The following is a 13,082-nucleotide window of genomic DNA, read 5'->3' as shown; positions in this document are numbered from 1 at the left end:
CATCCGTCTGAATCGAAAACAAGCAAAACCATCATTTATTATTTTTTTATCTTTACTCGGATTTGAGTACTGAAAGTTCCTCTTCTGTCCTTTTTTCCTAGACGAATGAAAACGGAATGTGATCGTTTCCTTTTCGTTTTCTATATTCGTCGTCTGCGGTCTTATTAATTGAAAAAGTTGCAGATTACGGATGTACCAGAAAGAACTTTCAACACGAATAGTCTCAGATTTAAATAACTATTTACCATTTTTGGTGGATTCTGCATCTGAGACTCTTCAATTTGTTAAGAGATGTCGCTGTATCGCGTCCTAATGGGGATTTTGAATTATCTTTCAGATTCCCTTTAAATTGATGGTCCGGCTGTTTTTCGATTCAGAGGAGTGCACGCTAACAAACGCTGCTGATGACGCCTGCAATGGTAGAAACAGCCTGACCAGCGGGTGTGCATCCGTCTGAATCGAAAACAAGCAAAACCATCATTTATTATTTTTCTATCTTTACTCGGATTTGAGTACTGAAAGTTCCTCTTCTGTCCTTTTTTCCTAGACGAATGAAAACGGAATGTGATCGTTTCCTTTTCGTTTTCTATATTCGTCGTCTGCGGTCTTATTAATTGAAAAAGTCGCAGATTACGGATGTACCAGAAAGAACTTTCAACACGAATAGTCTCAGATTTAAATAACTATTTACCATTTTTGGTGGATTCTGCATCTGAGACTCTTCAATTTGTTAAGAGATGTCGCTGTATCGCGTCCTAATGGGGATTTTGAATTATCTTTCAGATTCCCTTTAAATTGATGGTCCGGCTGTTTTTCGATTCAGAGGAGTGCACGCTAACAAACGCTGCTGATGACGCCTGCAATGGTAGAAACAGCCTGTCCAGCGGGTGTGCATCCCTCTGAATCGAAAACAAGCAAAACCATCATTTATTATTTTTTTATCTTTACTCGGATTTGAGTACTGAAAGTTCCTCTTCTGTCCTTTTTTCCTAGACGAATGAAAACGGAATGTGATCGTTTCCTTTTCGTTTTCTATATTCGTCGTCTGCGGTCTTATTAATTGAAAAAGTCGCAGATTAAGGATGTACCAGAAAGAACTTTCAACACGAATAGTCTCAGATTTAAATAACTATTTACCATTTTTGGTGGATTCTGCATCTGAGACTCTTCAATTTGTTAAGAGATGTCGCTGTATCGCGTCCTGATGGGGATTTTGAATTATCTTTCAGATTCCCTTTAAATTGATGGTCCGGCTGTTTTTCGATTCAGAGGAGTGCACGCTAACGAACACTGCTGATGACGCCTCAATGGTAGAAACAGCCTGACCAGCGGGTGTGCATCCGTCTGAATCGAAAACAAGCAAAACCATCATTTATTATTTTTCTATCTTTACTCGGATTTGAGTACTGAAAGTTCCTCTTCTGTCCTTTTTTCCTAGACGAATGAAAACGGAATGTGATCGTTTCCTTTTCGTTTTCTATATTCGTCGTCTGCGGTCTTATTAATTGAAAAAGTTGCAGATTACGGATGTACCAGAAAGAACTTTCAACACGAATAGTCTCAGATTTAAATAACTATTTACCATTTTTGGTGGATTCTGCATCTGAGACTCTTCAATTTACTATTTTTTTATTTACATTTTTTCTTTTGTTTTATTTTTTATATATTTTTTTTTTGTTTTTTAAATATCAATTACATATTCTCATATTTTACAGGGAGGTAATGCTCATGTTCAAATCAATGATGATATGTATTTTCTTTATTTCAGAAAATGTTTAGTTCTATTAGAGATTCTATGGAAATTGATAATGCGACTATTCTTGGGTACACGTTTTGGTCCCTTTATGATGGTTTCGAAGTACAATATGGATATAGGTAAGTATGAAACATGGATACACATGTATAAATGAAAAAATATTAGTAATTATGACAGTAGTGACATGTAGTGACTGTCCAAAAACTTACATCGGCCAAACTGACAGAACCTTCGACAAACGGATAGCACAACACAAAAGGGGTTTCAACAATAGAAAAACAGATTCGACATACGCACTTCACCTTCTAGATTCTAGATACTACTCATTCTTTAAATGGACAGTTTCAAATTCTTATTCAAAATAAAGGCCTTAGGCTATATTTATCAGAATCTATGGAAATTAATAAATTGAATAATACAGATATAAGTCTGAATGACCAACTTGAGACAAACAGCTCCCCCTCCTCAACCTATTCAGTTAGGGACTTTAAAATGCAGCATCACAGAGTAAAATACACTGGGAGGCAAAATTAACCGGACACCTTAAAAATTGATCATTTTTGATGTCTCGAATTTCCTAAACCTGTTGTCCGATTTAAGTGATTTTTTTAATATATTATAGCCTTATTCTTTAACAATATCGCTTTAATAGTACAGTGGGACCTGCTTAATTCGAACTTCCATAATTCGAAATGTTCTTTAATTCGAATTTTTATTCCGGTCCCTAACATTTCCTATATAAGTAATGGTAAAAAGTTGTGAATAATTCGAATTATATTTTGGATAATTCGAACTGTTCTGCTATCTTTTCTGAATATCTTAGAATCTTTTGTCATTACCGAGAATCTAAATTCTAAAAAGCAGCTAAAAATTTAGGATCTCTTTGGAAAAAAATAAAGTCGGTCTTTTTTATAGCTTGCAAATGTTTTAATTGGTATTTTTGGCCGAATTTTGTTAGCCCATTTTTTTAGGTTGACAAAACTCGGGCAAGAATAGGAACAAAAACATCTCCAAGCGATAGAAATGACCAACTACTGTTTTTTTTGCTGATCAACTATTGATATTTATCATTTGCAGATGTTTTTGTAGGTAATCCTTGTTTTTGAAGATTTATTTTTTAATTCGAATTTTTGGATAATTCGAATTTTTTTAACGGTCCCCTGAGATTCGAATTATCCAAGTTTCACTGTATTATTACTAAACAGTTAAATTTTCATTGTATACCGGGTGTACCAATCAAACTGTGTTTTTTTCTCAAAGTTCGCATCACCCTGTGGAATATTCTAGCATTTCTAAAATACTGAAATTAAAATCCAACTATAGCCTCATGTTTTCTCAATATTTTGTTTTTTTATTCATTCGCTTACATTAGGTCATAAAATGTTATGTACTTTAACAACTAGCCATGTTTTTCATCAATACAGGGTGTTTTTAAATAAGCATGGCAAGCTTTAAGGGGTAATTCTGCATGAAAAAATAATGACAGTTTGCTTTATAAACGGTATGGCCGCAAATGCTTCGCGTCCGAGATAGGGGGTGTCAAAATTTTTCTTATAAACTGAAGATTTATTTATTGTTTTAAAACCGGTTGAGATATGCAAATGGAATTTGGTGGGTTTTAAGACGTAGTTATTGTACATTTTTTGACACACATTTAAGAATTTAATATTAACCATTGGCGCGCATACGGGTAATATAACGGCTCATGTTACCCGTAAACGCGCCAATGGTGAATATTAAATTCTTACTTGTATGTCAAAAAATGTACAATAACTACATCTTAAAATCCACCAAATTTCATTTGCATATCTCAACCGGTTTTAAAGCAATAAATAAATCGTCAATTTGTAAGAATAATTTCAACACCCTCTATCTCAGAAACGAAACATTTGCGGACATAGTTTATAAAGCAAACTGTCATTATTTTTTCACGTAGAATTAACCCTTGAAGTTTGCCATACTTATTTAAAAACACCCTGTATTGATAAAAAACATGGCTAATTATTAAAGTACCTAACTTTTTTATGGTCCAACATAAGTGAATGAATAAAAAAACAAAATGTTGAGAAAACGTGAGGTTGGGTTTTAATTTGAGTATTTTAATGCTAGAATATTCCACAGGGTGATGCGAAGTTTGAGAAAAAAACACAGTTTCATTGGTACACCCAGTATCCAATGAACATTTACATGTTTAGCCCCCAGGTGCTCCGGGGGGTCGGTTCTGATGACGCATTCATGTTCAGCCAACCCAAAAACCCCCTAGTAATCTTATTGCATCAACCCAGTGCCGAAAACCCTCGAAACTGCAGAGATGATGTGTTTTAGCAGTAACCCTGAGCACCAGGTGCTTCGGGGGTATGTTATGACTGCGTATTCGTGTTCAGTGACCCCAAAAACTTACGGGTAACAAAATCTGGCCCTTAATATACTGATTATGACATGTTTATGCCCTTTTGGATGCATGTTATGCACTTTAAAATGCAACTATTAGGCCAGCAAATGAATCATTTTGGCTCGCAATTTTTTCGTCCAGCATGGATTTACTTGAAATTTTCACAGAAGGTAGGAAATAGTCCAAGGATCATTTTCTATATCATGCCGCTGTACGCTAAAACCTTGGGGTGGTTGCCACCCCATCTCGAGGGTGGGAATGTTTCATTAAATTTTAACCATGTAACTCGATGTAAAACGTAATTGTAAGAAAAAAATGTTGTTACATTTTCTTCGTAAAACTAATATTTTTCGAGTTATTCGCGGTTGAAAGCAACAGTTTTTCGACGAAAAAATCCACTTTTTTAGAGGGTTTTTTTGAGAATAACTCGAAAAATGTGCATTTAATCAAAAAAACTGTAGCTATAGAAATTGTGTCTTCTAGTAACATAAACCAAATTCTTTTTCTATAATATTTTTATGACCAATACAAACCGAGATACGGTATGTTAAAAGTTAGCTTTTTTCGTCAAATTCATAATTTGAAATATTCAAAGCCAAATAACGGGAAAACCTTGCATTTTTCGAGAAAAACTTAAATAATCTTTTTTCAAGTACAGTGGAACCTCGATAACTCGGATTAATCGGGACCGCGACCGATCCGGGTTATCGAAAATCCGAGATAGCCGGAGAATATGGTAAAAATTAATAAAATACGGTATACTTACAGATAAACTCCGTTAGAATTGAAATAACATGAAATATATTTATAAATATGCACAGTACCTACTCATTAAAATTACTAAAAAAAACACCAAACTCAAACGTAAGCAAATGGAAGCGAACAATACAAGACATACAATACTAAAGACCATTGTTTATAAAAGAATTTTTTAAATAGTCTTTCCTAAACAATGCTGACAGTTTGAAATAAAAAGGAATAGATACTACAGACAGGTGCCTGTTGTTTCTGCGGCGTGTGCTATGAGTCATTTTTAATATCGTATAGTTCAAATTACACACATACACATTATCTCTCAAATATTATATTACATACATTTTTATTGTTGAAAGGTTTGTCTGATAATCAACTATTTTGATTGGAAATAAGCCACAATTAAATTGAAAAATACAAAATATTGAAAATCAAAATGTTTATCTGATGAAAATCGGTCCGGGTTAGCCGGACTTCCGGGTTATCGGGGGCCGACTTATCGGGGTTCCACTGTATATAATTAGACCTTTCCTTTTAAAAAACAATAATAAAAAGTTTCTGGCATAAAAATTGAGCGACTTATGATCAAAAAAATGTCGGTACCTGCTTTTCTCTGCGAAAAAATCAGTGAACACAACCCCCTAACTATCCTCCTAATTAAAAATTGGTCTTCACCTTTCTGTAATTCCTTTTATATTTGTATTATCAATACACCCAAGAAGTTTAACCTATTCAAAAGGCCTAATTTTAGAAAAATTGGAGTTTAAAAAAAAAGTTTTTTTGCAATTTCGTATTTTTCACCTTTTTCTTTAAAATATCTCAGAATATACTGGAGATGCGAAAAAATGATAGACTACTAAATTCTAGCTTTTTCAATAACTAAAATTTCCTTGTACATAGATTTTCATTACAGTGAATATTTAGCGAGATATATCTGTTTAAAACCTCTATTTACGAGCAAACACCCCCTTATCCGAGCCCTTTAAATCCTCCCCAATTAAACACTAAGTGATCTTTATCGGAATTTAATTTACATAGTCTTATAGTTCTTCAAAAATCCTACAAAATCATTTTTGAAAAAACTTCTTATCGCCAAAAATGAAGGAGGTATGTTTATAAAACGAATTTTTTTTTTTGAAAAATTCGTATAGTCCGCTTTTAGAGCATTTTCAATGTACTTATATGTTACAGTTCAAGTTGATTATCCAGTTGGAGTTGACTCCAACTAGTTGGAGTCAACTCTAACGGCTGGTTTCAGTAAAAGTTGATTATAAAGATAAAATGAAGATTTATATTCAACATTTACTAGTAAAAGTAGACTCCAACTAGGAAAAGTATACTCTTCCCAATGCCATTTAGTAAAAGTTGATTCTGATTCACACAAACAGCCGATGTTACTGAATATGTTCAAATTAGTCTAGGCTGTATCGTCCCCCCGTTAGGTAAATTACTGCGATTCGAATTTTTTGCACAAACTTACTCAAAAAGAGGTCCTTATAACAAATCTACTGGGTACCAGGCAGTACCTTGATCGATAAGTTGGTCCCGATAGCAAATGTTCATGAGCATAGCACTAGAGCTGCAAATTCAATAAATTTTTATGTTAGAACAACCAACAAGTCCAGTTCAATGAAAAGCTTGTTTCATAAAGGAATTGTACAGTTCAATAATATACCTTATCACATTAAAAATAGCCATAATGCAACTATCTTTAAGAGATTATTAATCCATTATATTAAAACTAAGACCTAGAAACCAATTGGCAATGTTTGTTGCACTTCCAGTGTTTTTATTTTTATTTTATTTTCTCTTTTTTTGTTTATATATTGAATGTTTCTGATTAATTTAATTTGTCAATGCTTATTTCTTTTTGTTTAGTCTCATGTTTTTAATTTTTGTAATACTTTATGATAATTATACAGCGCTCCTTGCCTTGACAATTCTTGTGTAATTTGTACATGTGTGGAGTGCAATGTTTTTGTTTTGTGTATTATCTATTATGATAAATAAATAAATATCTATCTATCTATCTATCTATAAATTGTTTAAACAATTTTTTTTTAGACAAATTCACAAAAATAATTTTTTCACTTCGAACAATTTTTTTTAGATCATTTGGGTTATTCTGAGCAAAAAAAGGAATTTTGTGATTTTTCTCTAAAACTGATTGTTGTCGAGTTGTAGGTACGCGATTTAAAATTTGAAAAATGCGAAAATAGTAATTTTCAAGGCTTAATAACTCGGTTAAAATCCATTATTATGAAAGTCAGAAAGTGATCAAATCAAAGTTTATAGCCCCCCCTACAAGATCCAGCAGAAATTTTTGTCACTATTTTATTACTAAGTTTTATCTTTAATTATTAACAATGAGCGCTAAGTGCGTATTAGGCGGCCGTCAATGGTGAGTGCTAAAGAGATGCACCATTCCAGCCGTCCAATGGTGAATCTCACTCGCACTCACATTGACGGCCGCCTCAATACACGGTTAGCGCTCATTGTTGATAATTTAAAAGTAGTATCTTATTAATGAAATAATGACAAAAATTTCTTCAGGATCTTATAGAGGTAGCTTTAATCTTTGATTTTTTTTTAGTTTCTGACTTTCATAATATATTTACGTATTTTTTATGGGAAATAAGCCACAATTTTACTAAAAAATGAATTTATTAACGTTTCGAAGCCCAAATCGGGTTTCGTTGTCAAAATACAAAATACTATTAAAATAAAACTAACATATTGTTGCTAAGTAAAAAAATTCTTCTAATAATTTATTTAATCTGACTCATTCTGAATATTATAAACGATCAAGAAGAGACAATAAAATTTACAATGGAAAAGGAATACAATAACACTTTGCCTTTCCTCGATGTTTTAGTCTCAAAGAAGGATACTGGATATGAAACTCAAGTGTATAGAAAACCAACACACACCAACAGATATCTCAATTACAAATCAAATCACAACATCAACGTTAAAAAGGGAATCATTAAATCCTTATATGATAGAGCCAAAATTACTTGTTCTAACGAAAATTCATTTTTAGAAGAAAAACAATTGTTAACATCTGTTTTATTAAAAAATGATTATCCTTTATCGTTTATAAATAAGAAATTGACAAGATTAGATCGAATGGAACAGAACAACTTAGAACGGGATCCTACAACATTCACAAGAAATAATACGAGGAAAATAACAATACCATATATAAAAGGACTATCCGAGAAACTTAAAACGATAGGAAATAAATTCAACATTTCAACAACATTCAAAACAACAAACACATTGAGATCTATTCTATCTAAAACTAAACCTAACAGTGAACAAGAAAGAACAAAGAATTGCATTTATAGAATACCTTGTGAATGCGAACAATTTTATTTAGGTGAAAGATCAAGACCATTAAACGTTAGAATAAGTGAACATCAGTCTTATATTAAAAACAGAGAATTTGATAGATCTCAGATATGTCAACACGCATGGGATAATGAACATAGAGTTCAGTGGAGAGATTCAAGTATAGTCCTGAAAGAATCAGATAGTAAAAAGAGAAAAATCAAAGAAGCGGCTCTAATTATGCTAAATGAAACCAATTGTGTCGCAAATTCCTCGGTAGAATGCAGTAGGATGTGGTTACCCATACTGAAAGAGGAAGTCAATAGAAAGAAAATACCACGATTAGTAAGTCAATAACATATCGAGTACAAATTTTATATTTTAGTATTACTTATTGTATATCTATGTAATATTAATATTATTTATAATTTAAACATATTAAAGTCAGAATTTGGTATTAGTTTTTTGAAGGTAGATTAAATGTAAGACCAAATACTTACGATGTCGGGATAGTATTACAAGGTTTTTTCCTGGTTTTCCCTCGTGATTTACTATGGAATCACTAACGCGAGAATTTTACTGTCATCGTTGCATTTGGTTGTCTTTTTAAAGACAGATCACAGGCTATGATTTTTTTGCGACGAATATTCTTGAGTTGGGATTGATTTCATGTAATCGAATGAACTATCTTTTAGTAAAGTCGTCCCAGGAACGCAACTCATAAATATTGGCGATATCATTTTAAAGTCTTCTACTTTAAAATGTATAATATACGTCTGAATTGCCAATATAAATGAGTCAGATTAAATAAATTATTAGAAGAATTTTTTTACTTAGCAACAACATGTTAGTTTTATTTTAATAGTATTTTGTATTTTGACAACGAAACCCGATTTGGGCTTCGAAACGTTAATAAATTCATTTTTTAGTAAAATTGTGGCTTATTTCCCATAAAAAATACGTAATTATAAAAATGCCACAAGGAAATAGCTTCAGAACAACATTCATAATATATAATATCGTATGGCATTTTTGCCTTTCGTACACTAGCCCAGGGGGACCAACGGCTTAACGTGCTCTCCGAGGCACGGTGAGACGGCTCGTGTCATTATTGGAAATGAAAATGGTTTGTCTTTAGCAGGGCTCGAACCCACGTGCACTGGCGTATGAGGCCAGCGATTATGTCGTTACTCCACGGCCGCTCGCTCGACTTTCACAATAATTATCTTTAACCGAGTTATTAAACCTTGAAAATGGTTATTTTGGCGTTTTTCAAATTTTAAGTCGCTAACAACGGATCTAAAAAAAAAATTGTACGAAGTGAAGAAATTACACACACCGGCAAAATTAGCCGAACACCTTAAAAATGGGACATGTTTGATGTCTCGAATTTCCTAAACCTGTTGTCCGATTTGAGTGATTATTTTAGTAAGTTATAGCCTTATTAGTTAAGAATATCGGTGTAATAATATTGTTGCTAGACAGGTACATGTCATTTTATACCGGGTGTTACAATCATACTGTCTTTTTTTCTTAAAGTTCGGAACGCCCTGTGGAATATTCTAGTATATATAATATTTTAAAATTAAAACTCCATTGTAGACTTAGGCTTTCTTAACATTTTCTTTTTTGATTCATTTGCTTATGTTGAAAAATAAAAAAGTTATGTGCTTTAACAACTAGCGATGTTTCTTATCAATAAATCGTCATAGTAGTGGAGGAAACTATGCTAAATTTGCAGTTTGTAAAGATGTCTCCAATTTAAGATTTTAAAGTAACCCCCCAGCCCACCTCCGTCGGGGTCGTGTTTGGTGCCATTCGGTAGATTTTTGAAAAATATTGATAGGTGTATTTTGCAGTTTTACGATCTGATGTTCATTTCGCGAAATATCGCAGGGTTCGTATTTAAAATTTTTAATTTACCCCCCTCCCCTCCCCGTGGGGTGTCAAGAACCTCCACGGAGGTGGGGTGGGGGATTTAATTTAAAATCCCAAATAGGAGCCCCCAATAATTTTTATTGCAGATTTGGATTCTTTACGTAAAAATAAGCAACTTTTATTCGACACATGTTTTCTAATTATGGATAGATAGCGCTATAATCGGAGAAAAATGATTGTTTCAAATGGAAAATTAAATTAAAAAATGAAAAGTCCCCCACTTTATGGAAAATTTAACTTAACCTTTTTCTGATTTTAGCACATACTCTTCACAATCCAATAGGTTCCTATAAAGCTCGAGTAACTGCAAATTTAGTATACTTTCCTTCTCTACTATGAGGATTTATTGATGAAAAACATGGATAGTTGTTAACGCAAATAACTTTTTTATTATCACACATAAGTAAATGAATCAAAAAGAAAAATGTTAAGAAAGCCTAAATCTACAATCGAGTGTTAATTTTAATATTTTACAAGTGCTAGAATATTCCACAGGGTGTTCCAAACTTTAAGAAAAAAACACAGCATGATTTGTACACCCGGTATAAAATGATATTTACCTGTCTAGCAACAATATTATTACAACTATATTCTTAAATAATAAGGCTATAACATACTAAAAGAATCACCCAAATCGGATAAGTGGTTTAGGAAACTCGAGACATCAAACATGTCCCATTTTTAAGGTGTTCGGCTAATTTTGCCGGTGTGTGTATTTTTGCAAATTTGTTTAAAATCATTGTTTATCGCCAAACGTCAATAAAATCATTCATTATTGTACTCATTTGCCCTCATTTTCGGCAGTAAAGTAACACTTTGTTGTATTGAAAGAAGAATGTTACTTTACCTGCCGCGATAATTAATAAAATTAACCGAGATTGAATGTAAGTGGTCAATGGCAGCAATCGATTATTTATTTGAGTGAAATTAAAATTTATTTACTTTAAATATTAAAAATATTGTACAAAATTTATCTTATTATTAATAAAATTTATGTCAAAAAGTAAAATTCTGTAGTGTTTCGCAATTATATTCATACAAAATAAATCTTTACAGATTTAGTAATTAGGTAGGTATACAATATTGATAACTATCGATTAAACATCAAAACCGGCCATCATGCAAAAGTCATCTGTGATTACTGTCATTACTGTCATACGAATTTTTTATTTCGTCTAAAATTAAAAAAATTTCCTCAAAGTTGTAAGTAAGTGTTAATGTTTTTTATGATTGACGAAACAATTGTGTACGCACCACCTCAATACTCTTTATCTAACGCGTCTGTTCCTCTGCCCGTAATATCAGACTCGTTCGATAAAGTGTCACTTTACTGACTGACTTTACTGAAATTGGTTAAACAATTTTTCGACCGCGGTACCGCGTGACACCCTGTGTATTTGGTATAAGGATTGTTATACGGATGTATTTCTTTGAGTAAGTTTGTGCAAAAAATCGAATCAGAATAATTTACCTAACGGGGGCGACGTTACAGACTATACTAATAAGTAGTTGAAACGGTCAAAACAAAGAAACGCACACTCATTAAAAATGCACTTGAGATTCTCGTGTAATCAACATTTACTGAATCGATCCAGGAAGAGTCAACTCCAACTAGTAAAAGTTGATTTAAATTTTTAAAATCAACTTTTACTGCTCGTTTCAGTTGGAGTTGACTCCAACTAGTTGGAGTCAACTCTAACTGAGAATCAACTTGAACTGTAACATATATAATACCACAGAACCGGTTTGCTTACTGGAAGATGACTAAAAAATTATTTGTATTTGTATTTGTACATATTTGTAAATTCGTATTTTTGTGTGAACAAATGTTTTTGTAATTCTTTAATTCTACTTTTTTTCTAAATCTATTAAATTATCTACTTATAAAAACTGCAATGTTATTAAGGGTGGTTTTTAAGGGTTGAAATATTGTGATATTATAATATTGTGATGTTTTTATATAATGTTTGACAATAAGGGGTAGTTTAAACCCCTAACAATAATCAACGCCCTTAAGCGTGATATAGAATATGAAGTACAGGGTGAGATGATCCTAATCCCAAATTTTTATGTAAATTAATGCAAGTCGAAATTATTCCTTTAGGATAAGTAAATTTTTTATATACTGCTCCAACAAGGGTGGTTTTAAGGGTTAAAATATTATATTATATCTTAAAGCATAAAACAATCATTATGTGACTAATAAGAACCAAATTTTGACAATATTAAAGTTTAAAATATTATTTTATAATTTTTTACAATTAGGGGTAGTTTTCACCCTTAAAAAACCAAAAGCCTACAACGGCTCAATATAGAAAATGAACTAGAGGGTGAAATTAACCTAATCCCAAATTTTTGTACAAGTCGATGCTGGACGAAAAAATTGCGAGGTTTTGCCATTTTTTCAGTTTCATTTCCTCGACAGTTTCCTTCTCATTTTTCTATTGTAGACTTTTTCCTGACGTCATCCTGAACACAATGCAAAAAGTTACAAGCACACACTTTAGGTTTTGTATTTAAAAATCAATTTATTACGGTATTTTTTGTGCTAAATGCCTTGGTCTAACTCTGCAAATATTATATTTAATCTGTAATTAATTCCCTATAATGTTTTTAACCTGTTTTGTTACTATTTTGCAGAAAGAAAATGGGATTGGCTTATATTGACTTTAACTCGAATAATAAGACAAGAATTCCTAGAAAATCTGCTTATTATTATTCTAACGTTAGTCGAACTGGTTGCATAAGTAATAGTAGATGTGTCTATGTTTCTTCTTGCGATGGTTATACTTTCCCGATGTCGTCGATTATGACGGCAATCACCGTCCACCTCTTGGCAATTTTGACTTTATGTCGATCCTAATAAAGAATATTAAATTGATTGTTTGTTTATTTATACAGCATACTTTT

General features: G+C 32.3%; 2 protein-coding genes across 6 annotated transcripts in view; one reads left to right on the top strand and one right to left on the bottom strand.

The window, feature by feature from the left end:
• The window catches only part of LOC126889937 (myrosinase 1-like), an 85,435-nt gene extending 72,382 nt beyond the window's left edge, over positions 1-13,053 (top strand). For all 3 annotated transcript variants that reach the window (XM_050658684.1, XM_050658683.1, XM_050658682.1), the window contains 2 exons: positions 1,769-1,875; positions 12,813-13,053. In XM_050658684.1, the coding sequence (XP_050514641.1) occupies positions 1,769-1,875; positions 12,813-13,035 (330 nt within the window). In that variant the 3' untranslated portion in view covers positions 13,036-13,053. The remainder of the gene's footprint in view (positions 1-1,768; positions 1,876-12,812) is intronic.
• LOC114341196 (mitogen-activated protein kinase kinase kinase 13-A) overlaps positions 1-13,082 on the bottom strand; it is a 309,717-nt gene that overhangs the window by 267,786 nt on the left and 28,849 nt on the right. The window lies entirely within an intron of this gene.

This window comes from Diabrotica virgifera, chromosome 8 (assembly GCF_917563875.1).
Source record: "Diabrotica virgifera virgifera chromosome 8, PGI_DIABVI_V3a".
Lineage (NCBI taxonomy): Eukaryota > Metazoa > Arthropoda > Insecta > Coleoptera > Chrysomelidae > Diabrotica > Diabrotica virgifera.
Note: the sequence above shows the minus strand (reverse complement) of the source record. Positions and strands in the feature narration are given on the sequence as shown.